Here is a 27,518-nt window from a genome sequence, read left to right as displayed (position 1 = left end):
CAAGCCCTGTAGCTTTTTATTTCCTTCAGTTTGTGTAAAAGGGTAAATCCTTATGCCTTAATGCAGTATATTTGTGGTCCATCTATCATCTCTGTATGGCGATGACAGCAGCTATCAACGCTGTGGATTTCTCTGTCTTTCACTGGGAAGTACCCGAAGGCCATCACTCCCAGTCTGCTTTCTCATCTATGCAATCTATCCTTTTGCAATCCCTCTCAACCCCTTTGAGTAGGTCTCAACCCCTTTGAGTCAATTTAAGGAAGGGAAGCAGAGCACCAGCAAACACTGTCAGGAACCGATTCAGAGTATTCGGATCGATCCTTGTAAGAGTTTGCCAGTAAGCTCTCTTACTTGCAAACAGCCTCTGGCAGAACGAGAAGCGGCTGTCCCAACACTCTGCATTGCTGTTGCACGACTCACATGTGGACAGCAGAGGGAGCGACTCACGCAGGTTTCTAATGCCCAGGGTCACCCGGGGATTTTCACCCCAACCAGTGTATTTCCACAGCGCTGGCAGCGTGTGGTTACTCGCCGTGTGTGTTGCTGCTGCTACCCTTCTTACGCTGCCAGAAAACAAGCTCACAGAGTTCTACTCGTTATCACTGTAATGCCTTTAATCTGTATTTCTTTCAGGAACTTTCTTCAGAAGCCTGACACTAAAACAAAGTGTTTTGCGCCTGGAGTGCATGAGCTTTAATGATAAATGGAGAGAAAGGATAGAGGCCAAAGTGACTTCAAGGTTAAAGACAAATGGCAAACTGCAGCACTGCAGGTGGGAATACAGAAAGAGATCTTACACATCCTACCCCTTGCCTACTTACCTCTAAAGCTTCTTTTTCTGTCTGAATCTTCCTGCCCGTGAGTAACCTGAGAATGAAAGAGAAATCTTAAAAGAGCACAAGTTCTCCAGGCAGTGACTGCTTTGTTTACTCTTTGGAAGGAGGTAAGTTTGGACTGGCCTAAATGGTTTGGAGCTGCGAGGTCTGCTCTAGCAGGCAGCCGTCTTTTGAAAGTTATGTGCGCACATACACGGTGCTTCTGAAGCTGACTCACATCAGTCCTAACCTGTCTCCTGTAGAGATCCCTGTATCATAAAATTCGCTCACAAATGTATGCTCCATCTCCCATGTAGCTGCTCCCTCCCCTTAGGGGGACAGCCTGGCATGTATCACAACAGATAATCTGACCAAGGAGTCACAGCTATGTGGAGGACAGGATGGGCAGGAGGCATATAAGTCCGTAACTCCTATGAGATGTTGGCATGGTGGTATTTCTGAATCTAACTTTCGGGGTTTAAGTCAAACTACTTCAGTTTTAATATTCTGACATATAATAAAAATATTCCTAGGAATGGGTAAGGACAGGGAAGAGAAAGAGGTATTTTTGCAAAATGCCTTAGATATAGGCCTCTGGAAACAACAAGAAGTAATCATGAAAATGAGAGACCAGAGAAAACAAGAGAAGTCTTTTTCTCACATAACTCCCAGATTCTTTTATTGGTTTCAATATGGAAGTTGGAGGTTTGCTGAAAAGCACCCCTTGAAAGTAACAGCTAAAAACCAAAACCCAACACATACATACATATGGCACTGCATTGAGACAGATAAAAGAATGGGTATCAGTCTCCCCTGCTTTTATCCCTGACTTTATTTGGCCATAAAAGGAAGTAAGTACTTACTCAGCTTCAAACTGGTTAGGAGTAATTATATCAGCAACAGGTACGACTTTGTCCCTGTAGACTGGGAGGAGATCCTCGGGCACATACTAGGGGAGAAAAAAGGTCATCAAATATTGTCAGCAGCGTCTGAGATGTGGGACTGCAACTCTCCTTCCCTCAACTACCATTCATGCTGTCACTGAGTAACCTGACAGCTCCCCGCATACTGTTACGCAGCAGTAACTAAAGCGGCAGTGCATCCTCCAGCTGGTGACAGTACAACCAACAGCCCTTCTTCCACTGGAGGCGATGGAAACACCACTAAGCAGACAGGCCTAAACTGGCAGCATTAAAAGAAAGTGGTGCCTGGATGAAGAACTCTCGGGTTCCCTCTTACCGAGGTGACACAGCAGCATGAAGAAATACACTGTCCCACCAAGGGGAACCCTTTATCACTTCCCTACCTCCAAAAGAAACTATACTGTTGTTACACCAACAGTACAGAGGCCCTTTTCTGCAGCAGTGTGTGCCCACATTGATTGTGTTGCATTGTGGGGCTTAGGAACAAGTAACATCATGCTACGCTTTATTTTGCCACCTTCTATCAGTGCAGTATTTCTAAGGTGTGCTATACATCAATACGTGTGAATGGGAATCAGATGTGTAATTTATTTGGTACAATTTAATCTATAAAGCAGTTCCAATAAGGATATTAAAAATACTTTGCTTGCATTGCACCCTAGCATACTTCGCTACCTTCAGAATCAGCTCTTCAAGTAATGAGGGACAATGCCTGTCTTTCTGCCTGTCTGTTCCAACTCTATCCCATCTTCATTAGCTAAATACAGGCCATCAGCAAAGGGAGATTGGTTATCTAAGCAGGTGACGTACACTAAGATGTAACAGGAGCCACCAGCCTGTATACTCTTCAGACTCAAAGCTGAAAAGCATCAGCTACTTTGGCACACACTGGAGCTTGGCTAGGAGTTCAGGGTAGATGGATACAGGGCTCACCTCACCTTCCTGAGTCTTACTGTAACTCAATTCAACAAAACATTTAATAAGAGTTCATTGTTTATTAGTAGCTGATATTCTCTGGAAGAACCCCGTTTGCTAAATCAGGATTAATACCCCCTTTTGTCCATGTTTTGTTTTCTCTGTTAGTCTCATAAGCTATGCAGGGCAAGATGTGAGCATACACACGCCCATGTGTTACTGCCTCCCATTCCAGTTGTATCAGCACCAGGTATAATCCCACCACAGTGTTGACACCACTAGGTGCTACCAGAACACCCGTCATGCTGATACTGAGCTCACTCATGAGCCATGGTGAAGCAATGATACCACAGGGACTCTGCCTTTAGACAGAAATGCAAGAGTAGGTCACTTACAAACTAAGGCATTTAAAGTAATGATTTTATTACTTTTTATGGCAGGAATGAGTTGGTGGGTTGCATATTAAATATTCTCTTCTTCCATCTACCTTATCTTCCACTCAAAAGACATAGGTAGGCCCACGGTTATGACTTCTCCCAAGAGCTAAAGCTTTGCAAGGTGCCTCTACAGCTGCTAGATCTCTGCCTTGTTAGAAAAAGCCAAGGACAATAAATATTGCAATAAACATAACATGAAAGAACAGAACACAAAAGCAATGGCAAATTTATTACTAAGTGCTACTTCATGTGATGTTTTATGAGCAGGTAAACTGCAAAAAGGTACAAGGACAAAGAGGAGTTCATAGTGCATGACTAGCTAAGGCAGAAGAAAACATAAAATATCATTATTGCTGATGCCTTCCCACATTGCATTTTTACTGAAATTATTCACTAGTTTTGATCAAAACCAAATGTTCTTTGTCAGTGTGCAAGTCTGGTATTGGCACACAGAACCTTTCTGTCACTGATCACAGTTCAATGCCTAACAGCTGTTGGATCTCACATGAAATAAATCATCTTCATTTAGGTTCAAGTGCTATGTCAGTTCACACAATCACTGACAAAGCCAGCCAGGCTACCAGCCAAAACAGAGCTCTTCACAGAAGATGAGGGACTCCAGTGAGACAAGGAGGGGGAGCAAGGGGATATTTTCCTGAAGACAGGGTTTGTATTACACCTGTTCTCTCAGCAGAGAGTTAGAAATAATCCCAGGGCTATGCAGCCACCATTCTTCCTAGATACTAAACTCATTCAAATACAGGAAATTAAAGTGCAAACTTACTTGATGCTGGGATCCAAACTTACAGTTAAGTAAAGTAGCTTAGTTTTGGTCTTTAAAAATTAATAGATTTTTACAAATCTTTATATAGCAAATATTCACTATACAGAGAATTCAAGCAGATAAGTACTAACCATAGAGCCTTCTCCATTCCATTTGTCCCCCATCACTGGATCGCATACTGTAACAGAATAAATTGAGCTTTAGAAATGGGGTACAGTTATAGAGACACTATCGAGAAGAAAAAGTTTTAGGTAACAATAGTGGCTATGTAACAGCACTGAGCACCTGATAGCTTATACACTCTCACAGCTCTTACAGCACACTCAACCTGAAATTTTAACTGGTGGCTGCCAATTCTGAAACATGTGTTTAAGGCGCATGTTAAGGCCATGTGTCTTAAACAGTTGTCAAAGGGTTGAAGTCACCCTCTCCTACCTGCTTCCACGTTATTACATCTGAAGGTGATGAGGATGAGAGGGTCTGACTGCTGGGAGTAAAGGGGCTTTTGTTACGGAAAACACAGAGAGCCCTCCCCTTCCCTCCTCATCCCAAACCTCTGGAATAGAAGTATGGTGAGGAAGAAACACTGGAGAAGCTAATAGCTGTGAAGAGAGTCCTATTTTTACTTCAGCATAAAAAGACACATGCCAAACATACACACCAAAATGCTGTGTATACACATAAAAAAATTGTATTATAATGAAACGAGAAGAAAATCCCATGCCAAAGTACATAAACTCATACTTGGTGTAATAATATTAACACACATTTGGCACAGGTTCTGAATCATCAGCAGTATTAACAACATATTCCAAGTGCCCTCAGTTTCAAAGCAAGGATGGAAACAATCTAGCCTTGTACTTTAAACAGGAATATCGTTCATTGCATTAAAAGAGCTTTTAGCAAGATAAAAAAGAAATACATATCCAAAGTTTTCGAATCAATGACCAATCAGTATTTAAGGACGTTTCTGTGAGTAAAAAGAGGGTAATTTGTTTTAGATTTTAGAAGTGTTTTCCTTATATTATAATCTACTTATTAAATAGAAAGGATCTCAGAAGCATAGCTGTGTTCTCACCATCTGACAACTTCCTTCCTGATCTATACAGATAGATGCTTCTTTCTGCTCATACTCCAACAATTTTCAGCTTTCACTTACTAGCACAAGGCTCTGGAGAATCTGACAATGCAACAGTGTTAATAAAGGCCAAAAGCAACAAAACCCAAGCTCATGAAGATGTATCTGCTCCATTTTTCTAAATAAGAAATGTGTTAATTTTAAGTCAGATATCACGCTCTGCAGTATTACACCTTGCAAATCCTGAGAACCATTCTAGATGTTTCCCCACCACAGTTTACTGAACGCGAAGATGAACGGCTCAAGCCATCATTCACAGCTTTTTATCCCACTAAACCCCCACTGACTTTGCCCTGTCACTCTAAACGTTTTGCTCAATTCAAGCCTACGCTGGTTATGTTCAAAAGTCCCGAAATACTCAGAGAGTCAGGAAGGAAAAAGAAGTATCTTTTCTCACAGGTTTAAGCCTGACACGACACGTTAATGACAGTAGTTGCTAGAGTCTGTTGCTCTTTGAGTGCTCCTACGTAATCTTAGCAGAGGGCACCAGAGTTAAAAAAGCCTTCGAGTTTAAGGTAAATTATGAAGCTTGTAAGGCACAGTATGACACTTCTTCTGCGATGTAACATGAAACTATGGCAGGGCAACACGGGAGAGTCTATCCTGCTTTTGACTGACTTGGAAATCAAGGAGAGGCTTCAGCTATCAGCACTTACAGCCTATGGCTCTCAGCTACGAACACCAGCAGCCAGCTGCCGTTTCTCTGATACAGACCATCAGTCCTCAAAGCACATTCTCCTTTGGATGGCATAATGCAGGAAAGATACCGAAAGCCATAAGATCAGAAAGATAGAAGAGCAGCTCCCTCGACACTTATGCAATGCTGAAATGAAACTTCACTGGAGCCTCAGCTGGCCCCAGCCGGACTGGAGCACAAGACGGTTGTGAAATGCTGGGTAACATCAGAACGGCGCTTTCACCCTAAAACATGAAAATGATGGGCATATACAATGATGAAGCAGAAAGGGTTGTAATACACATCCTTACCATACACTAGGTTAGAATTCTGTTGCTTCAGTTCCTGGACAATATCCACCACCATTGCAAGAAACGATGTGTCTCTTGTATATCCTTTGGGAAAAAAACATACTTTTGAAGTCTATTTTCATGAACGCCTTTTTTTTTTTTTTTTTTTTTACTTTTGGATAGAAAGGGTGCATACTTCTCATTCTTTGGAACAATGCATTTTTAGAACAAAGGCGATTTAGTATTTCATTCAGGAATAATAGGTGGAAGACAAATTCAAACAGTGCCTGCACAACTACAAATATAACCTTAAACATCCATTTACTAAGTATGTTAGATATGAAAGGTTCACACAATTTCAAAATGCTTGAACAAATATAAAAAAAGTCAGGCTGAAAGGAAAAAAACATTCATTTTCTTCAAAACATCAGTCCTAATCAGTACTATTTATCATGTAGTAAATAAGAAATATTTTAAATTCCATATACTTTTCCCATACTCTGGTTTGAAGCAGGTTTTTTATTATTAATGTTGGTGCTGATAAAGTCCAACACATTAATGCAATAGAGAATTAATCTTCTAGAGCAATGGCCAATATACCAATAAAATTCCTATTTTTAGGCTTAGCAGTGAAATAAGCTGGAAACAAGTTTTATTTCCAAGGCCTGTATTTAAGGGCCTAATCACAAGGCTAGCACCACAATATTCTTATTTCATCATTAATTTCTTTATTTTATAGATTTTTATTTTTTATTTATTTTATGTTTTAACTTTATTTACAACATTTATTAAATAATAATTTGATTTTAATTTATTTTAGTTCATTTAATAGCATTATTTTTAGCAAGGTAGCTTCTTCAAACCTTCAGCTTGAAAATGTCCGCTCTACTGAAGTATTTAAAAATACATTTTGGAGATCTTTTTATTTTTTTTTTTTTTTTTACCTGGAAAATAGATCAGTTCTTAGATGTTGTAGAGAAATGGAAAAAGCTTCCAAGAATTTTGGCCAAAATGTTTTGTCTTATATCTACAAAATGCAGATAATCAGTCAAAAAAGCGACGCAAAAATTTTTGTCTAAAATGACCTGTGATGGTGACTGGTTGAAAAAAAAAAAATAGAGTGTGATTAACATTATTGACAGAGGTGTTAAAAAAAATACACTGAATTAGAGTTTCTCTCTTCCCTTGAGTGTTTTACTGTAAATGAAACAAATATACAAAGATCTACAGGTAACTATCACAAGTGTTAATGAGGCGTTATTTTGTATAATCAGCCTAAAGTTAATAATTTCTATCTCAGCCAAGGTATCTACAGTTATCAGACATACAATTACAGTCAAATCCCATCTGCTGACAAATTAATTTCGGTGTTTGAATAATCATACCCAGGTTATTGGAGGTACAAAGTACAATTGAGCACTAAAGTGAATGGCTGTTCCTGTTTGAAGAGAAAAATCTGCCCTGGATGAAAACAACTGAATTTTAAGTTCAGCCACAGTGCAACTGAACACTGAAACACCCAGAGTGTTATTAGATCTTAAGAAATTAGTGCCATTTCTACCCATGCCTTCTTTTTGTTCATACTGAAAACGGCTTCACTGAATGACATTTTTAAACAAACATGAATGCCACACCGACCCATCTACCCACAAATCCTATTTTAAAAAGCATGTTAATAAATATTCCTTTTTTTCTCCAAAATTTCTTCTTGATGAAGATTTCTATTTTCCCTTCTACCATTTTTAATCTCTTACATCCAATTTTCCAGTACCAGACAGTGACAGGAATGGAGTCGGTGTCACTTCCAAGAGTTGATAGTAAAATAAAAACGGAACATTTCAGCTAAAAGAGTACTCAAACATTACTTACAAGTTGTGCATGCTAACGTCTCCTGAAAAGTCCTAGAATACAGTGTGCTTTTCCTGGAAATGTCCTTTGTGTGAGTTCTTTCAAGGAAAGAAAGGGTGTTTGTCTATTTCTCAACCACAAAGAACCCATTTACACTGAAGTTAATTTCTTAGCCTTAGTTAAGTCTATTTTCTATTTAGTCTCCTTTACTTTGGAGATATTCCCTGAAAAAGAAATGACAATAACTCTTCAGACATGCCATACCCTTCAAACCAGAACGACTGCTTTGGGATTATAATCTGTACACTTAAAGTCTCCAGTTTTCCCTGTATATAAAGCACTTTCCTACATGTGGAAGCCATGAAATCAATCAAATCTGGCAATATATTTCTATTTACCTTTAAAAAGTTACTGTTCACTGCTATAAAAAATTTATACTGTAATCTAAACCAGATGCCCGGCTCTTAATGAGGTGGAATCCAATCAGTAATCTACATTTGAGAAACAGGAATTAGATGAGAAGCAGTTTTTAATAAAAACTGCACACAGAGTCTCTTCTTTCTATAAAGCATTCTACAAGAAGTTCTCTTTGCCTGTATTTATAACCACTTTGCACCTAGTGGCAAGTAAGGGAAAACACTGCACAGTCATTACGTCCTGCAGAACTGCATCCACTCGGAGGACCTACATAGTAACAAGGGCAAAAAGAATCAAGAGATATGAGAGTCAAAACCAAAATCCAACCCTGCTTATGCTTTGCTCTGTTTCCAAAGCACTACCACTTACAGATCAAGTAGAAAAACCGAGGACAGACAACTGTGTATAAAACCTTGCTAGAGTACTGCAGAGTGCTAGCACTGCAAATTTAGGATAAAGGGTTAAACTCACATCTTTGTGATAAATTTAAAAATAATACTCTGACATTTCTCGTCCTTTTTTTCAGTAGAGGCACTCCCAAAACAATAGTTAAGCCTGTAAATGACAGGCCTGTACAAGTCTATAAACTATACAAGGGGATCAATTTACCCACCCAACCACAACCATCAGGCTGGAGAACAGGGGCTGTTTCAAACTAAACAGTGTGAGCAGTTGAGACTACAACACACAGATGAAATTGCAGGAGGAATCAAAGGAGAGAAAATTAAATTGCTTGGTTTGGAATAAGGAGGGATATGGTTTATATTTCTTTACTTTTGTTTACATGTCATGGGAACTCCAAGGAACAAGCTGCTCTTACCTGTGAGTACATAATCATATCGGTTCACCTTGTTCAGCTTAAGCCCTTCATACAGTTCATGAAGTTCATCTGAATTTAACACCTGACCCTTCCAGTGGGCATAACCTGCAAAGTAAATGCCAGATAATTTTTCATGAGCTAGATTTTCTATTTAGGATCACACACATTATACACTTGGAGGGACCATATCAGATATTAACACCAGAAAGCATTTCCACCTCCTCTTCTGTAAAACACTGTTGCCGAATGAAAGCTGCTGTCAGCAGAACAGTTAATGTGCTCAACTTCTTAGCAGCTCTGTTTCCCAAAGGAACTAGAGTGACTACACTGGAGTTTGAGACTCTCCATTTATCAGCAAATCTAGCAGAGCACACGCAGGCTCCTGCAAGTTTTCCCATGGAGCTTATACAACTTTCCCTTTCCTGTGTGGAGGGAGACAAGCATATGTTTTAGACTACACTGGAGGAGGGTGTCAGTATAATTTGTCATTTTATACTAAAAAAAAAAAATAAAAAAAATTGACAGCTAGATGACAAGCTTAAACAGGCTTATGGATTTGTCTGGACACAGGCATGCAGCACTGCTGCACCCATCAGGTATGGGACCTGCATATAACAAATACAGTGACCACAGCAGAATGTTTTCACAGGTGCTCTTTAAACATACAATGTCATCTGACAGATTTTCTTCCAAAAATAGCAGTTTTAATGCTAAGGGTCCTGGGGAAAGCAAACGAGTATCAGAAAGATGCTATAAAAAGAAAAATAACATCCAATACACTCTTATCCTTGAATGATTTCTAAGAATTACAAGCCAATATTCTTGGCTGAGAAGCGGATGGAAGGTGAAGTTACTTGTGAGAAGCAGAACTGATTTCAGCAAACAATGGACCAAGCTCCATAGCAGTCAATTTCAATGAGAAAAAAAAAATAATCTTCCTTGAGAGACTCTAAACATCTGTTGAAAAATGTAAATGCACCTTGTCATCAAAGCCTGCCCATCTAGATAGCAGCCATCACTCCCTTGTATATGAGAATGGGTCTTCCTCCAGGATATTAGATGAAGCACCCAGAATTTAACTCTTCCAAACTCCATAAATTCAGAGTTTGTTAAAAACCTTATCTTTTTATTAACTGGAATTAGGAAAAGTGAAACATTAAATGAGATATCTTCTTCCATACCACCCCTGTGTGAAGACAATGGTATTCTTTTTGTTTTAACTTCTGCTCTTGGAGTTAGAAAATTCTGTGATAAAAACTGTTAGCTTTGATTATCACCCTAAACTGTGTTATTAGAGTAACTGCCAAAAGGTGCCTGGAGCCTAGGATAAGCACATTTTTCAGTTTTCCTTCTTATGAATGCAAATACACCCACAGTAGGGTGAGCAGACGGATCATTTTGTTCTCCTCAGCTCACGAAGGCCTAGCCTCTAAAACACGACTCGCTGCCAGCTGGCTGGGGGACTGACTCACATCAACGACGACAATTTTCTCCCTAGCAAATGCTTTTTAAAAAAGCCTCTGTGAAGAAACGGACAAAGTGAGGGATTCACGTATGCGAGGGCTGTTGTTCCATTGCAGAACATAGTGATATTAAAGCAGCAACGCCTAACATCTAGGCACATGTCCAGACTCGAGTAGATGAGAAACTCTTCGCGCCAACTAACTCAAGTATTCAACTTATTTAACACACTTGCAGCTGTTTGTTCTATCACATTTGCAGCTTCAGAGAGAAATAATCTGCCCTCTCCTCTTCCCCAAATCTCTACTTCTATTAGCACTGCAAAGCCAATCCATACAGGGACATAGCGGAGTCCATTTTATTCTGTTGTGCCCATCAATGAAACTGAGTGCAGTTTTCACCCAGAATCAAGGTCAGCTGGCAAAAGAGAAGTCATTCGTCTTACACATAAAAATAACTATGATAGATTGTCCAGACAATCTAGATGCTCTTGGGAGCTATTCCTACAGAAGGATCATAGGAAGATGAAAGCTCATCTTCCTATGTCAGGAACAGCCAACGCACAGGGTCCATGTTACACCAGTCCTCCACTGAGGGAGGGAAATAAATATGGAAACAACTTGTTAGGTAGCAGCCCAGCTTAGCTCATGAATTGGTAAGTTACCTACATGGGGCAGCGACCTTATCCGAACTCTGCAGCAGTGACTTCCGGGGGTATCTAGAGGATCCTTTTTACCACCTGGTAACACGTGTAATACAACCTAAAGTCTATTCACACGATAGCTGGAGGAAAAAAAAGCCCTAGGGAAGCTCTCAGGGAAGCGCCGGCTATTCAGACTGAAGAAAAATGCCTTCACCAGATGTGCAGAGAACTGATTTCACTAGGAGCTGAATTATGTTTGAGTAAGAAGAAACAAACAAAATCAAAACTGGCAGCAAGACGGAAACCACCCTAAGTCCCTTCCCCAGGGAAACTTCATGTAACCTGATGAATAAGGGGCAAATCCCACAATCCTGCATTTATCCTACTCTCCTGGTGGAACATACAACCAAAAAGCAGCTTCTGTAGAGGGACAGAATAAAAAGCCAGTTACTCATATTCAAAAAGGGTTTCACTAACTGAAGGATGGGTACCTTGGGGTCCCAGGAAGAGGGAGAGGGACTATCTTGAAAGCAGAAAGGCAAAACATCAAGACACATACTGTGTGGTCAGAAAAACACTACACAGCCCTGAACCCAAAGCTAGTTAGCAAGGAATGCCAACAGCAAGCTTAAACATGTGAGGTCCAACCGGCTTTAGGGAAAAGCATTAGTCGTTGCAGTTAAGGATGACAACGAGGAATCACTGTCTTCCTCGGCAAGACCTAAGAACTGGGCTGGCAGTGAGCACATTCAAAGGTCCAGAGCTGCCTTGCAAGACCTAAAAGAAAGTCAGCTTCCTAGAAATGTTATCCCTACGCCTACATCACTAAATATGAATATATGAAAAACAGCAAGAGAAAACTTAAAATCTTGTGCATAACTGTCTGCTTAGTATAACTCCAACTCTGCAGAAGTATTTCCACTGTGACACTCAACAGTACAGAAGTTCAAAGTCTCACACTACCTGGCTATTTGCACACCTTATACAGGAACCACAGCCAAGAAAACTAAAGAATGAGTTTCAAGTTTGTACTTGGCAAAACAACTGCATCTCATTTGGAGACTAAAGAGCTGGTTAGGCATAGCAGATGGATCAAATTAGTACTCCCTTATCTTCCATATTAAGGTGAGATCTTGGCTTGTATTTTCTGCAGAGGAGGAAAACTGAGTTGTCTTCGTTTTGGTTACAAAACCACCCAATAATTCCCCTCAGTGCTGGACTGAGAGAGCAGAGAGAACACGGCAAATCATGATACACAGCTCTCCAAACTGCATTTGGCTCAAACTGACTGCATTAGTCTCCCAGATTAGTAATATTTTTAAACACACAGACGAACATAAATATTTAAACATTTTAAACTCCTTCTGTTTATCTGTGTTTTGGCCTTTTATTGCAATTTAATGTTATATATTTGCTTTTAAGCAGATAAGGGAATGAAAAACAGCTAAGATATGACACCTTTTGTCACTTATCCCTCTAAAACGATAAACATATTCATTAGCCTCCAAGGAAATACCTTGGTTCATCTGTATGAAAAAGAAAAAAAAACACAACCAAGAGAGGCAGGTAATACTGCACCCAAGATGAATTTACATACTTTTCTTTCTTTCCTTCCTCCATTGGTACACTTATTTTTTTTCTGCTTTGGAATGTATTTATAAGCCTCTTAATTACTTTCAAAAACCAGGAAAAAAGAAAAGAATAAAAATCCCAGGCACACCAGAAGGAAAAAAAAAAACAAAACAAAACTCAAAACAAACTACCATTTAAGTATAGCAAGACATCTAAGATTTCTTTGTTTTCCAAGCCAGAACATTCTGTTCTGAGGTTTGAGTTCCTCCTGTGGTGCTCCCTGCAAAACTATTCCAAGTGGTTTCAGTAACCAAGTATTTTACAGTGGAAAAAGGAAAAAAGATCCAGTGTTTAAGGCACACGATAGGCAGGCAATCCTGTCCCAGCTGTGCCACAAAATTCACATGCAAACTCTGGCAGACAACCTGGCCTAAACACACGACTTAAACCTTCAGCTACCAGGAGGCCTTCAACAAAACGAGAAATACAGTAACAAATTCTCCATTGGATTTTTTACAGCTGGTCAGTGTGGGAGTAAAATACTACCAGTGTTAGGCACGAGCAGAGATCATCTTTTTGTCCCACATTGCACAGGTGTGAATGACTGCATATGGGCGGTAGACTGTGAAGAATCACATCAGAGAGACATAATTATAATTTCTTATGTATTAGACTTACCAGCCAACCCAACCACCCACTACACACCCACTAAGTGGAAGTCCAAAAGTGCTTCGCTTAAAAATAAAAGGAACAGAAAAAAAAACCAACAGGCTATTTGTTCTGGAGCAGTTTCAAAAGTGGGATTTGGATGGCAAATTAAGTACATTTTATGCTTACCATTAACCTACCAATTAAAAACAAAGATGTAAGTCACTGAAGAATTAAAAATGCACCCCAAATAAAATCAACGATACATAAAAAAAAAATTTGGATTTTTATTTTTTGCATATCAGACTATGAGATGCTTCTGCAAACAGTACAGTAAAATAGAATAAAAAGCACAAAATCTTTGTAGGTTGCATGACAGCTTCTTTTATTTGTACATGAAGCATGATGCCATTCAAGGGTGAGTCACTCTAATCATAAAAGTTCCTCACCAAGCAACATGACAAACTGTTCTCCCAGGGGGACTGATTTAAAGCACATTTTCTGAATTTCAGGATTATAAAAGACTAAAGAAAGCTGCATTTTATGAGCAGAAGTCAGCAGAAATAGGCCTGTGGTGTCTTACTGATTTAAAAACGGGGGGAAAAAGCAATAATGATTCACCAAAGAAAGCCTGTTAGTCATAAATTTTCTCTGCACTTTATCTTTTGCTACCAAGACCAGGTTTAAAGACAAGGACGAGGAAAGAAAGCAAGCCATGTCCAAAACTGACACACTTTGCTACCTGTGCACCCTCTGGTATACCACATTATTTTGGAAACTGGAGTTCATAGATTTTGAAGGAAAAATTTGCCTTTCAGCTTTAATGATGATCACAGACAGGGTTCTCGTAAGAGTTGTTCTTGTAGGAAAATCAAGTTATCTTCTCCAGTTCATTCAGCACACCATTTCTGTGTATTGCAGCACTGCTCCAAACACAAGCCACGGCCCAGCACGGCAGTTTCTGTTCATTAATCCCTGCAGTGGCACAGACGGCACGTACATTGATTCGCGGGTACTAGTGCAAGTTTGCGTGCAGGTATGAGTAAATGATCAAACTGGGAAAAGTCTTCGTATGAGGACATCACATGTTCCTAATTGCCTCTCTCAAAGAGGAGGTGCAAAGCCATTGGGCTTAGAATCTATCGTTCAATTTAAGAGAGCATAGAAAGGATTTAATGGATAAACTGCAGCCTTAGAAAACTAGACCTGTCATAAAAGGGAATATGTACCCTTCCTTTCTTTTCCATTCCTTCATCTTTCAGCCAAATGACCAATACTTCTAAATATAATCTCCTTTTACTCATGCTTGGTAAGTGCCAAACACTTACCATATTGTGATTTTTTTCTGAAAGCTCTGCTTCCCAAAATCATAAGGTTGTGCCAATCTTTGGGAGTTTTTAAACACATTTACTAAGAATATCAAGATTACAGAAAGAAAATAATAATGTGACTCCTAAACACCAGAAGACAAAGTTCCAAATAATTTAAATATTTTAAAGACTCGTGATCTTTGAGACATTTTTGATTTTGGGATGTTCACTTAGGTTGGGGGAGGGGGTGGTGGAGGAAATCACTAATTTATTGTTCCTTCTGTTATCTTCATTGTCTGCCAAACCTTGAATGAAGCACTGGTAACCTTTCTCCAGCTGTGATGCTATTAAAAAAAAAAATCTTCCTTCTTTTCTGTTTGAAGAACCTGGTCATCCTATTGGTAATGTAATTTTCCTACCTTCAGACACATTCAGTTTATGGTGCAATAAAACCTCTATTAAGCTCTTTTAATGCCCTATAAAGCTGATTTAATATTGAAACTGAAAGCCAACAAACGACAGGCGCTCATTTATTTTGAGCGTTGAGTTATTTCACTTAAAAAAATTTTTCTTCATTTCTGGAACATTACAACAGTTTTATCCAGCTGTCAAAAACTAAACAACAAAAAATTCCAAACTCCAAAACTAAATACATTAAAGAAACATAAGTCACATCTAAGTATCTCTTAAAAACATGAGAGAACCTTTGTACTGTGCCAAAGGGTACAACCAAAATAAGCAGCTTTTTGCCTCACACAGGAAATAGCCCCACTCCTTGTTTAATTATTACCTCTCTCATGCCCTTCCTCAACAAGCAGAAATGGCTTTCTAGCTACCTTTGAAACATTCATTTCTTCTTCCCAAGGTGACACTAAATTCCTTCCATCATAGGAACTTCTTGTAACCCTTTGAAAGCTGCGTGGAGCTCAACATAGTAAGAGAGGACAGAGGCTTCCTGATCTGCTCTCTGTTCTGAAAATTAGCAGTTTATTAATAGAGCTGTACCTGTGAGATACTAGAAAAGTATCTCAACTTTTGCCTTTTTTTTTTTCTTTATCAGAAAAATTTTTTGCTCTTTTCAAAGATGTTAAAGTCAGAATTTGCTCCTAGACACCCTTAAAATATCTAGAGTAGATCTCTCCTTAAACAACCATTCACCACAGTAGGTGTGTCTCTATAAATTCAAAAATAGCAAGTCACTAGGAGCTCCTTTATGGGTGAAAGGTATTGCTAAAATAAACATGAATTTCATCTTTCTTCTGAAAAATAAAGTCCTCTAGCACTGTGAGCATTAGGAAGTCTGAAAAGTATTATTGTGACTGCATCATGTTCAAGCTTAGAACCCAAGTAAAAATACACATGAATGTATTAACACAACCACCCCCTTCCTCCCTCCAGAATGTAATTTTAGGATACTTGCTAGCCATCTGGGTGGGCGAATAAAGAGAGGAAACACTGCATCTAGCTCAGTATTCTTCTGATGTTTGGGTTGGTAATATGATTATGAGTATCATAGGGCCATAATGCACAGCAAACAGTTCTGAAGACTCCCCCGTTCACAGGCCTGCCTGCATAGATGGCCACATCTGTGTTATTTCACCGTCTGAGTTAATTACATCACTGCTTAACACAAGAAACTCGCACTCTGAAGTATCAGAAAAGGACACTACCGTGTCATGCCCTAATCCAGACTACTGATACACTTGAACCTAAACATGAAAATTACATTTCTATCCTATATCCTGAAAATGCGAGTGAAAACATGAGACCTGTCTCCTTTCTACTGTCATGTGATGAGGGGAGCCACATGTTAAGTAGAGCTCAGTGACTGTGGAGTGGTATCTGAAGACACATGTAAAATTTTACCTGTGTGGTTTGAAAACTGGACAGAGTTCACCGTATCAACTTCAAATCCCAAAACCTGTAACAGAACACAGGAATATTTCTTTTACTAATACAGCTTTGATAAAACATTATCAATATCATAAAACACAAGAAAGGATTCTTATTTCCCAGTACATATTTAAAAATCTTGAGCGTTGTTTTAAAGGGAAAGCTGAGTCAACATACATGCAACATAAACAAACAACACAGTACTTTACTACAGCAGCTGACATGGAACAAAAGCGACACTGGCAACAGCACCAGAAAAAACAGAGCTCTGGATCCTCAGGCTAGAGTTCATCTGGGGATAAGGACGGAGATGCTGGTCCAGCAGCAATCACGGAAGCCTTGAAGAAAGCCTTGGATAGCCTTTCTTGGCAAGAAAAGCAGTCTGCGTTTCAAGGTATTAAATTAATGCAAAATACGGAGGGAGGATGCTGTTAGTACTCCAGAAAGCCAATCTTTCTAAAAGGAGGACAGAAGAATCTTAAAAGGGATCAACGTTATCAGCCACGCTTGGATGTCACAAGCAGTTGCTTTACAACTAAAAGATAATAGAAAGAAATCATGGAGAATTAATTTGGGGCATGATTAGACAATCAAAGGGAGAGAGCTCTTAAAAGCACCAAGTGGAAAAAGCCTAAAGCATGCTCGAAAAGCCACCTGCCACCTTGCATTACCAGCAATCCAAATATTGAAATATCCAAGAATTTGCTAGCGCAATCAACAAACATATTATTGTTGCCCAAAAGAGAAAAATATTATGAAAGTAAGAGCAGCAAATCAGGAGAAAACTAATCAGGATTTTTAACCTGACAATACCTGCTTAATATCAACCAGCATTGCTGGTTATTCAAGCCATTTTTAGACATTTTTATCTACCACGAAAAAAATTGTAAGACAAGTCTGTCATAACGGTCTGACATTTAGTATTTGTTTTCACATCCTACTTGCTCTGAGTAAGAATTCTCCTCAAAAGACGAGCTGCTATATATGGCTCAGTGAGTCATACCAGGGGATAATAGTAATGATGCATCACTGTTTATAATCCACTTTCAGGCAATTTGCTGGGAAAGGGGGAGTGAACAGTCATGTTTTTTGCCAGTCACGTTTTTCATCGAGATGCACACCTCTCTCTCCCTTTTTATCACAAAGGCAACCCCTTCTCTAGGTGTATGGTGCTAGACATTAGGTTTTCCCTGTGCATGTACTTTCTCTCGCACATGAAAGCCGTTAAGATAAGCCCCTTATTTTAAACCCTGAGCTGTTAGAAGATGGAGGTACGTGCTGCAATGGGTAGTTCCTTCTGCCTGCAGGTGCTGTATTTCTGTCATTTTACAGCTCAGAGTCCTCATAGGTCTTCACAGGGCAAGTCTATTCTTTCAATACATAATAAAGGTTTCCATTAATTTCTAATCAGAAAGCAAAGTAATCTTATGTTAATGACAAACATACTGGTGAGCGCTCTCAGCCTGATGAAGTTAAAATTAACCTCAGCTTCTGCTCTCACCCCAGTTTCTTGTTTCACCTTGGTGGATTTTATTTTCAAGACCTGGGAATTAAAGGGGTAAGAACACGGCAATACTGTTATGACCTTAACCTTGACATTTGCACATACTCTTCAAAGAAATAAATGAGAATACTGCCTCTAACCAGACTGTCATCCCATATTCAATTCCCCTCCCTGCAATCAACAGACCTAACAAGTTCTTATTTTCTTCAAACATCTTGTCAACAATTGTGAATTAATCTGTTTCTGTAAAATATTTAGATCACGTCTCTACAACTATTTTAATACCTGACACTACAGAACACACTTACTATGATTTAGTAATTAGCCAGGTTTACACTTAATGCTTTAGGGAAAATGAGCACGCACAACTGCTTGTAGGGAGGGCTGGTTTGTAACATGGATAAGCACTGTACCAGCTGATGGTCACCAGAAAGAGCACCCTTTCTTTACTGTCTCCACCAGCACTAGCTGTCGTTTGAATTTTCAACAAGCTTTTCTGTCAGATTAGGGGGGTTTTTTATTTGTTTTGGCCAGTTAATCTGCTTCAACCAGCAGAAGGGAAAATACAAGGAGGGCCACCTCTGTTAGTCAGAGCTAGGTGTCACGTTAGCTTAACAGGACACTTGGGAAAGAGAGTTAAAGAAAGTGCTTTCGAATAGTTGAGGAAAAGGCACAAACAGCTCAAATTCAGCAAGGGAGCTTGATATTCTCACTTTTCTAGTTGGTGCGAAACAGGCTAAAAAGCCTTTAAAGGTCTCCATAATGATCACTTAACAGTGTTAGTCTACTCTGTCACAGTCACTAATTTGCCCTAAAGTTTTGTTTTGAATAACGGTACATGACAGTAACCTAACACACCTAATTACACAATTCTCCAAGTTCTGATTCAACCCTCAAAATAAGCCAAGGTTCCTATGCGTCGAGGAATTTCCTTTTACAAAGATTCCTATCAAAACAGAGAGTAACTAAAAGACATAAAACGTCATTTAAAAAAAAAGTATAACTAGAAAACATAACTAGTACTACCTTTGAAGTGAGAGCTACAGATGTTGAGGTTTAGGCTTAGCATAAAGTATTAAAGTAATAAAAAAGAATGTTGAAGTCAAGTTCCGCCAATACATGTTTGCTACCAAGGCAAACTGTATTGAAAAGTCTCATGGAATTTAGTCATCAGTATAAGACCTGAAAACACTGTTTACTGAAGTGCTAAAAGCAGCTTTTGACAGCAATTCTCTCTTCTACGGCTACAGAGAAAACTGTCTTAAAATGAACTCCACAAACCAAAATTAACAACTTGATCATTTAAAGTGGATAAAGAAACGTTATCTTCCCCCTTCATCCAACGATTAAAAAACAGTACTAGTAACCTCACATATCAAAAGGACCATACATATCAGAAACAGTTTCTGATGCACTGAATGATGGGTAATACCTGCCCTGCTTACAAGGGGAACCATACTCAAAAGATGTCTTGTTACATCTTTTTAATATATATCCCTATCTTTAATTTCTTGGGCAGAGCTAACTAAAAGCACTGATTATGAAGGTTTTTTCAATTGAATTAAAGAATTCTACCCAAAACAGAGGTTAAATAATTCTTAAGTGAAAGTTAACTTCCTAATTAGAAATACATTATTTTCATACATACAGACATAGAAAACTGAGATCAGACCAAACATATTGAATCAGATAAATCATACAAAATAAAGAAAATCCCTCTCCCATATCTGTACACAAAAGTACCAGATATCACACGAATTATGCAATTAGCTGTATATCAAAAATTTTTTTCAATGTTATAAGCCAGTAAGAATTAACCCTCCCTTTGGAAAATGACTAGAAAGTACAAATTCAACACAGGACTGAACTCAATTATTTTGTATCAAGTTTCTTGCTTGTTCATATGAAACACATTTAAATTACTTATTTCAATTCATGGATTTAAAATCAATCTGCTCCAGTTACTGATGTTTTTTCTACGTACAGAAACAAACCTCCTCATGTTTCTGAAGTAAATACATATACATATGCGCCAGTTCAATTGCCACCTCAACACCTTTCCTTATTTCATGAGCAATCAAAATGTTGTAATTCAGCAAAGACTGCATGTGAAATAGTAAATAAAGTGAGATCTATACACCAGTTTTGGAGCGTTCAGTCAACGGAGAACAAATTCAAGCTGGTAATAATTTATCATAGTTCACTGAAGCGCGCAGTTGTCTCTACGTTTTGCTCAAAAAATACAGGTGTCACGGCGCCAGGTCCCCCCATGTGACAAATGCCTTTATTGAGATACCAACAGTTTCACCTTCTATCCCTTTGCACCACTTTCCCTTTGCTTCCTGAATTTCTTTGCATATTGGTCTGCTCTGTTTGCAAAATAACCCAACTTCGGATATTAAAACTGTCATTGTTCTGCATGTGTATACACATACTTCTTCCTTGCACCTGTGTAAATAAACTGAAGGAAATCACCCCACTTGGATTTTGCCTATGTCAGAAGTAATGCCTTCAGATCCTATTTGATTAGTGCAAGGACTGAGCTCACTAACAAATGCACAATAATGCTTTATTTATTGCTTCTCAATACCAGCTTGTAAATAGCCTATTCCTGATGTTACTTTCCCTGCCCCCTATAGAAAAGGTCCTGTGGTGATAGTCCTGCCTCTAGTTTTGGAAATGCAGGCTACAGCAGATATTCCGCAAGTGCCCAGTGCTCCAGCTGCCAGAGACCACAGAACTCCTACGTTACCATTATCTCCTGTTTTGGATGATCTGGTCTTTCACAGGCCTTCCAGTAGAGACCAATTCCCGATTTCCACGCCCTCCCTTTGCTGTCATTCTGTATAAACATCATTTGCCCACAGAACTGCAAATTCTGGGCACGTCTAAACCCATAGCCAGTTTGGATACGGATGCTAAACGCTCTTCAAAGGAAAAAAATAATTCTCTTAAAAGACAGTTCATCTTAAATCTCTCAGCCTCGAGTCTAAGCACATGTCAAACAGTGTTCTTCGTAAGAGCCAAATTAAGGTTGCCTGTATCATATCACACAGTGACATTTACTGCCATTGAAGTCTCAGAGGAAAATTGGTGATTCCAACATATTTTTTGAGTCTCTTCAAGCGAAGGAGGCAGAACTGTTACATTTCTAAAAATAAATCACAAAACATCAAAACTGGAGGAGTTCTGTATCTGGAAGGCAGGGCTAGCAGGTATGAATGACACATTTCAGAAAAACACTTGGAAGATTAAATCAAAATACACAGACTGGAGCAGAATGTGTTTGAAGAAACGGCTAGTATGAAATGCATACTCCAACATTATGCACGAGATCAAACTGGGCTTAGTTCTTCCTCACAAAGAACCGAAGGAAAGGGACAAATGTCCTGTGGTTCTTCCCAGAGTGCAGAAAGCGCTGTGCCAGCCTTGCAAAGAGAAGGTGCATCACCCATGCAGGCACCTAGTCTACAAAACTATTAAAATGCGCATCTTCAAACTAGCAAGTGCTCAAGGAAAAAATCAATACAAAAGAAAGGAATAGACTTCAAAATACATGAACAACCTCTAAAGGTGTTGGGTCTTTTTGGAAAACTGGACCAACAGCCTAGTTTTCCTAAAAGCAGCACAGAAGTAATTTAAACTTACATCCAGTCACCAAGCCACAAATAAGAAGCCAAAAAATGGTTCTCCTTCAGGATTCAAATTCTACAAATGACACCAACTGTAACAACCTAAAGATCTAGACAGACAGAAAATGTCTTGGGTTATATAGGTTATATATAGGGCTAGATTTCAGTTCTGGTTCACCCCTAAAAATGCAACCTTTTAGACTATGACACTGCGTTAACACATGAAATTAGAGCTTTGTTTAAAATTTACAGTCTCTCTTCCTCTTCCTTCCAGAAAACATTTAAATCATACATATACTGAAACATGCTGCTACTTCACCACACAGAACTAGTACCTATGTTTGTTAGAAATGAAAGATTACAAACATACGTTTCCTTCAAGAGGACAGCCTAAGTTGCACCTGTTATGTAAAAAGGGAGGACTGTAAAACAACAAGAGAAAGAAAAGTATTCCATGTTATGGAAAATTGTGCGTGTAGCAACACAGAAATTCACAGGAAGATTTTGAAGCATATGCAACATCTCAAATTCGGCTTTAACGATGGCTAAGCTTTAAGTTTATAATTATATAATCTATATTATGTACCAATGGTCTGGAGACAAATAAAAGTACACATTTTTATCTCCTAGTCCTATTTGGTATTTGATTGTTAACACCACTCGAGATGGAAAACAGTAACTTCAAAGATTAGCTCTGCCTCAGAGTAAATATTAGCATAAATTCTCATTTAATGATTTTATTTTACTCTGAGAAATGCTTAGAGAAATGCAAAAAGCTGTTACTGAACTGCTTCTGTTTAAAATTTGTATTACAGCCTTACTATGCTTCTTCAGGGAAAAAGATAAATTTTCAGAAGCATCACACACTTTATAGTACTCAAGAAGTTCTCCTTTTTTCTTGCTTGAACCCAGTTTGGGAAAAAAAAAAAAGTGTTTTTCTTTTTAAAAAAAGATGAATATCTTAAATCTCCAAAGTGTGCAAGAAAAACGATCACTTGAATTACACGAACTTCTGAACTGAACCGTAGTATTACTTTCCTGGGTACTAAACATTAGAAACAAAGAAAATAAACAATTTCCAATGCATTATATGCATATATTTAGAGAAAGAGAGGTTTAGAGGGAGTTGAGAGAAATGCTGTGGAATTGCTGTCCTTTGTGGTTGTCAAGACCCAAGAGGACAAAGCCCTGAGCAACCTGGCCTGAACTTAGTGCTGGACTCGGGTTTGAGCAGGAGGCTGGACTAGGAAGAACCTCCCGAGGCCCATTCCAGCCTGGGTCACTCTTGTCATTCGATGATACTGTTACATACAAAATACCTCAGGTTTACCTATTATAGAAGTCCACGTGTAAAATTACACAAAATATCATCACCCGTTACCCATCCTAAAGTTCCGGTTATAAGGATAAAACAGTGGTATGGTGTGTTTACACTATTAACCAAGTCAGCTTTATCAGTAAAGATAATATATCCTTTGCTGTTAAACGATCAGTGGACCAATCTAGCTGGAATGTTTGAGTTTGTACTTAATTTAGACAACCTTAGAGTACAATGACCTAGTTCTGCAAGAATGAAATTAAAAATACCTCTCTATTCTGCAACGCGGTCAGTACGTGTTTTCCTCTTTGGGCACTGTGTTTATGCCTCTGGTGACATTTCATTTTAAGGTTTGAAACTAAAACCACAAAGCAGTACTGCAGCTCAAGTTAGAAGAAAAATCTGGAACAATGAGTGAAAGGCAAAGTAAGGGGGAAAAAAAGCAGTGTGAGGAAGAAAATAAAAAGACTATATAAAAACAGACTTTGTAAACTGCATATATGTTTCTTCCATAGTATTTACGTCCCCTGATACATGTTCATAGGTTGCTATCTATATTTTATAAAACAAAGCTGAGACCTCCATCCAAACTCTCCAGTTCCTTCAAAGTTCTTAATTTCAGAAAACGTTAGCTTTACCACACCAGAACACATCAAAACCAAATTTTCCCAAGTGAGACCACAAACCAAACTGTTTGTAAACCACAAATCCAGGGAAAATATCAGAGGCTGAAGTTGCAACTCAAGCTCAGCCAAACATTCATACAAATTCTTTTATTGTGAACACAAGGTACCTGATTTCTTATATGCATAATTAGAGCTTCACACTCAGATCTGGGCTACAAACGTGCCATAGGTGAAGATCTATGTAATTTGTTTGTTCACATCTCTAAAAGGTGAGTTTATCTCCAAGGGAAATGCGGTTTCTTGAAAAAGACAAAAGAAGGAACAAGATTCAGCTAACCTGGAGAAGAGAACATTTGAGACTCCACTTTTGAAAGGAGGATTTGACTTTCACCCATCTAGTTCTCCACAAAATAAATGCAGCATTGTATTATAACACTTCCTTGCACTTCCAACTCTTCTGCTTTGTAGAAAGACACTCGCTTTATGAGTAAAGTTTATGGAAAAAAGGATGACTTTGTTTCAATTAATATGCAAATGATGAACCATCCAAGCCAGGTATGTCCTGTCCTTTGTGCCAATGGATGGTAACAGACTGATGAATTAAGAGCAAAGTAACAACAAATATTAAGAATAGTGAGAAGAAGGTTAACACAGACTGGACAAGTGAACCAAAACCATCCAGATAGAGCCTAAAAAGGCAGCATGGTGAATTATGTGCAGGATTTCAAATCAAGGATTCAGGTATGTAAACCCAACTGTGTTACTGATTTGTTTTCCTTTACCAGGCAAGATCATCATGCAAGTATATTTTCATAAACAACCACTAATTTCAGCTGCTTTCCTACTCGATGACTACATTGTGATGCCTAGGAATGATCCATAAAGGCATGAAACCCAAGCAGATCCCACTGCTTTCACATAGATGTGATCGTCAGGCTTGTCTTTATTGCAGACTGGCTCAGACTCTAACCTATGCTCCACTAAAATCTCTTGCCTGAGTTTAGACTGATTGTCTCTGCAGAGAAAACATGTCCTTGTGGAGAGCCTGAGAAGCAAGGAACCATGACAGATTCTAGGATGCTGTTTAAACTAGTTCTAAAAGAGTATTTTACCCTCATACCTTTTAGTGTAGGCACTCATCCACCCGGTAAAAGCAAGCAGTTAGTGCTACTGAAGGATTTCTCAGCTAGCTGCACTCTTGATCAAGGTATGTAAGTTCTAAAGCACAAGAACATGTAGCGCTACTACAGATTTCAGTGACAGGAGTTGTAAAAAAATAGATGCTGTTCTGATTACTGCACATTTGCCTCCTTAAAGCATTAAAAATATGTCTTCATACATCCCTGTGAACTGGACAAGTGTTATGCTCATGTGAAATCATATTATCAGTAAACAGTGACAAAGACAGGACGCCATTACTCTGCAAAACATTGGCTTAAACTAGTATTACTTGAACTCAGATGTAAAAGCCAACGACCTGTTCTTCACACACACAGCAAGAATACAGCTAGGGACAAGACACTGGTCCTTCCCCAGCTGCCAAACAACAGCTTTGGGAATTTATGCTGTGCAGAATCAATTATACTGCATTATATGTATTCTATCTGTGTGCTGCCATGATCTGTACAGTACTGTATAATACTTGTGGTCTTCTACTTTGTTTTTCAGTGGTCCCCTGCTGCTGCAACAACAATAACAGACTCAAAAAACCTCTATTTTTCTCTACAAATTAATGGTTTTTTTATGGAAGCCTTCCAATATACTCAAACCAAAATGTAGTGTTTAATTTTCAAAAGTTAATGGAAGCACATGACAAGCCCAGGAGCTCTACAGAAAGGAAAAAAAAAAAGTCTTCAGCTTCAAGAGCCAGTCAAGCTTTCCAAGTAACGGGGAAGTGCTTTGATTTATATCATTTAAAGCACACAGTAGCATTTAAAAAAAAAAAGAAATTAATCTTTAAGACCAAATGCTGTATCTTTAATATATACACACAAAATACAAATAAACACACACATGATTTTTTACTAAGCTTAAAAACGTATGAAGTTTATCCCAACACAAACATCTGAACTGTGACTATGAATTTTAATTAACGTAGTAAATAATTGCCTAATTCCAGTCTTACTTCTCTGCCTCCGCAAACACCATTAACATAAGGAAATTGCACAAGGTGAGTTGGCATAAGGTACTTGAATAAATGGATCTGGGCCAAAAAAAGAAGCTAAAAGCAGACAGGTATACTAACAGAGTGTATCTGGTGCCCCATGCAAGGGGAAAGCATCTCAAAATTATTAACTGCAGCCCACATACCTCAAACCAGGACACAGAACCACAACGTCTGTACTGAAAGCAAAATAGTTGCCCTGCTCAGGGCTGCACAAGGCACATTGGTTTTGTGTTGCTGTCATGTTATCTCAGATAAAAGCCCTCTGAAGTTAATCAATCAAAGGCTTCAAGAGCCCCACTATATGATCGTATTTTCTTCCAGACAACCTCACCCCTCATCCAAATTTAGATGACAGCTGGCTTTATTGCTATTAACAGGACACACATGTGCTAGGACCTACATCAACAGGAAAATTACTCTTGTTGCAATGTAACACTGATAGATGCATCAGTCAAAGGATAAAGTTTCATAGCGTAAAGACATATATACAAAGGTGGTTACAGAGATTTAAACACACACAATTTATTAAGAATTTTCAAGAAATCTTGTGGTCAGTCCCTAAACTGATGACTTTTAGCAGAGCATGTGTACCCAAATTGAATTACCCAGTAATACCTGTATTTGTCTACAAATACCACATAAACCAAAACCATTCCATCCCTTCCAGGTTTTTTTAAGGTATATTAAAAATGGGCATAATTGAAAGTTACTAACAGAATTAACTTTAATGCCACAGTTAAAATCACCGTCAAACAAAGCATCTGAGTTTTGGCATTTGGTGGGGTTTTTTTTGCCGAGCAATGGCATCAACACTTTCCAATAGGAAAGTCTCTGCATCGGGCCATGAAACACCCTACATATTACATTACAAGAGGTTTGCTTTTATGTGCTATGTTTATATATGACAGTTTGGAATTCTACCTTACCCAGCCATCGCTGTAGTTCCAGCAAACATCATTGCTCCACTGTATTCCTCTGGACATGGAACAGAAACATATTTAAAAAGGCTGAATTTCTGTAATCAAATTAATCAAATTAATTTGGAGGGGGAGAAAGAGAAAGGATTTCGCAGTTGCAGCTTGCACCTTTCACTGTGTGCCAGCTCTTTCACTTAATTGCATCTCCTTCCATTTGATAATGAATCAAAAAAATATACATTGTACTGGGCGTAGAAAATTAGAACACAAATTCAGTTTGAGAAAAGGAACTTGGGAAAAAGAAAAGGCATGTCCTGGCAATTAGTGAAGCAGGCATAATTGCTGGCGTGGGTTGAGAAACTGAACTGAAACTGCTATTGACTAACCCAATCTCTTTTTTCTCTTTCTTTTAATAAACCATACCAAGTAGATAATGAGAACCCTGTACGTGTAACATAGCTACATTTTAGTGCAGCATTTGACAAAGCACTGCAAAGAAAAATCACTAAGATGCTGGAGATATTGTGCCAGGATGGAAATACAAAGGCGTATAAACTAGCTCAGGAACAAGGATACTGGAGGCATTGCTGGCGATTCATTAATCTGGAGTCAGGTACCAAATAGGCCACTTCAAATTCTGAGGTTAAAAACAGACAATTACAACACAGACAAAAAAATACAGCAGATGACCTTGAGAAAAGAAAAGTTACTTCACCAGTGACAAAGACAGACGCAGGAAAGGGTGTCACAGATATAAAACAACA

The 27,518-nt window shown here is 38.6% G+C and overlaps 1 protein-coding gene across 1 annotated transcript in view; it reads right to left on the bottom strand.

The window, feature by feature from the left end:
- Positions 1-27,518, bottom strand: part of PDXK (pyridoxal kinase) — a 45,914-nt gene that overhangs the window by 7,757 nt on the left and 10,639 nt on the right. Inside the window, exons 2-7 of the mRNA XM_074603078.1 lie at positions 16,564-16,618; positions 9,064-9,168; positions 6,000-6,083; positions 4,006-4,052; positions 1,679-1,764; positions 822-867 (exon numbers count right to left, since the gene is read on the bottom strand). Coding sequence (XP_074459179.1) covers positions 822-867; positions 1,679-1,764; positions 4,006-4,052; positions 6,000-6,083; positions 9,064-9,168; positions 16,564-16,618 — 423 coding nt within the window. The remainder of the gene's footprint in view (positions 1-821; positions 868-1,678; positions 1,765-4,005; positions 4,053-5,999; positions 6,084-9,063; positions 9,169-16,563; positions 16,619-27,518) is intronic.

Source organism: Larus michahellis, chromosome 1, assembly GCF_964199755.1.
Source record: "Larus michahellis chromosome 1, bLarMic1.1, whole genome shotgun sequence".
Taxonomy (NCBI): domain Eukaryota; kingdom Metazoa; phylum Chordata; class Aves; order Charadriiformes; family Laridae; genus Larus; species Larus michahellis.
This window is presented reverse-complemented; position numbering and strand designations above follow the sequence as displayed.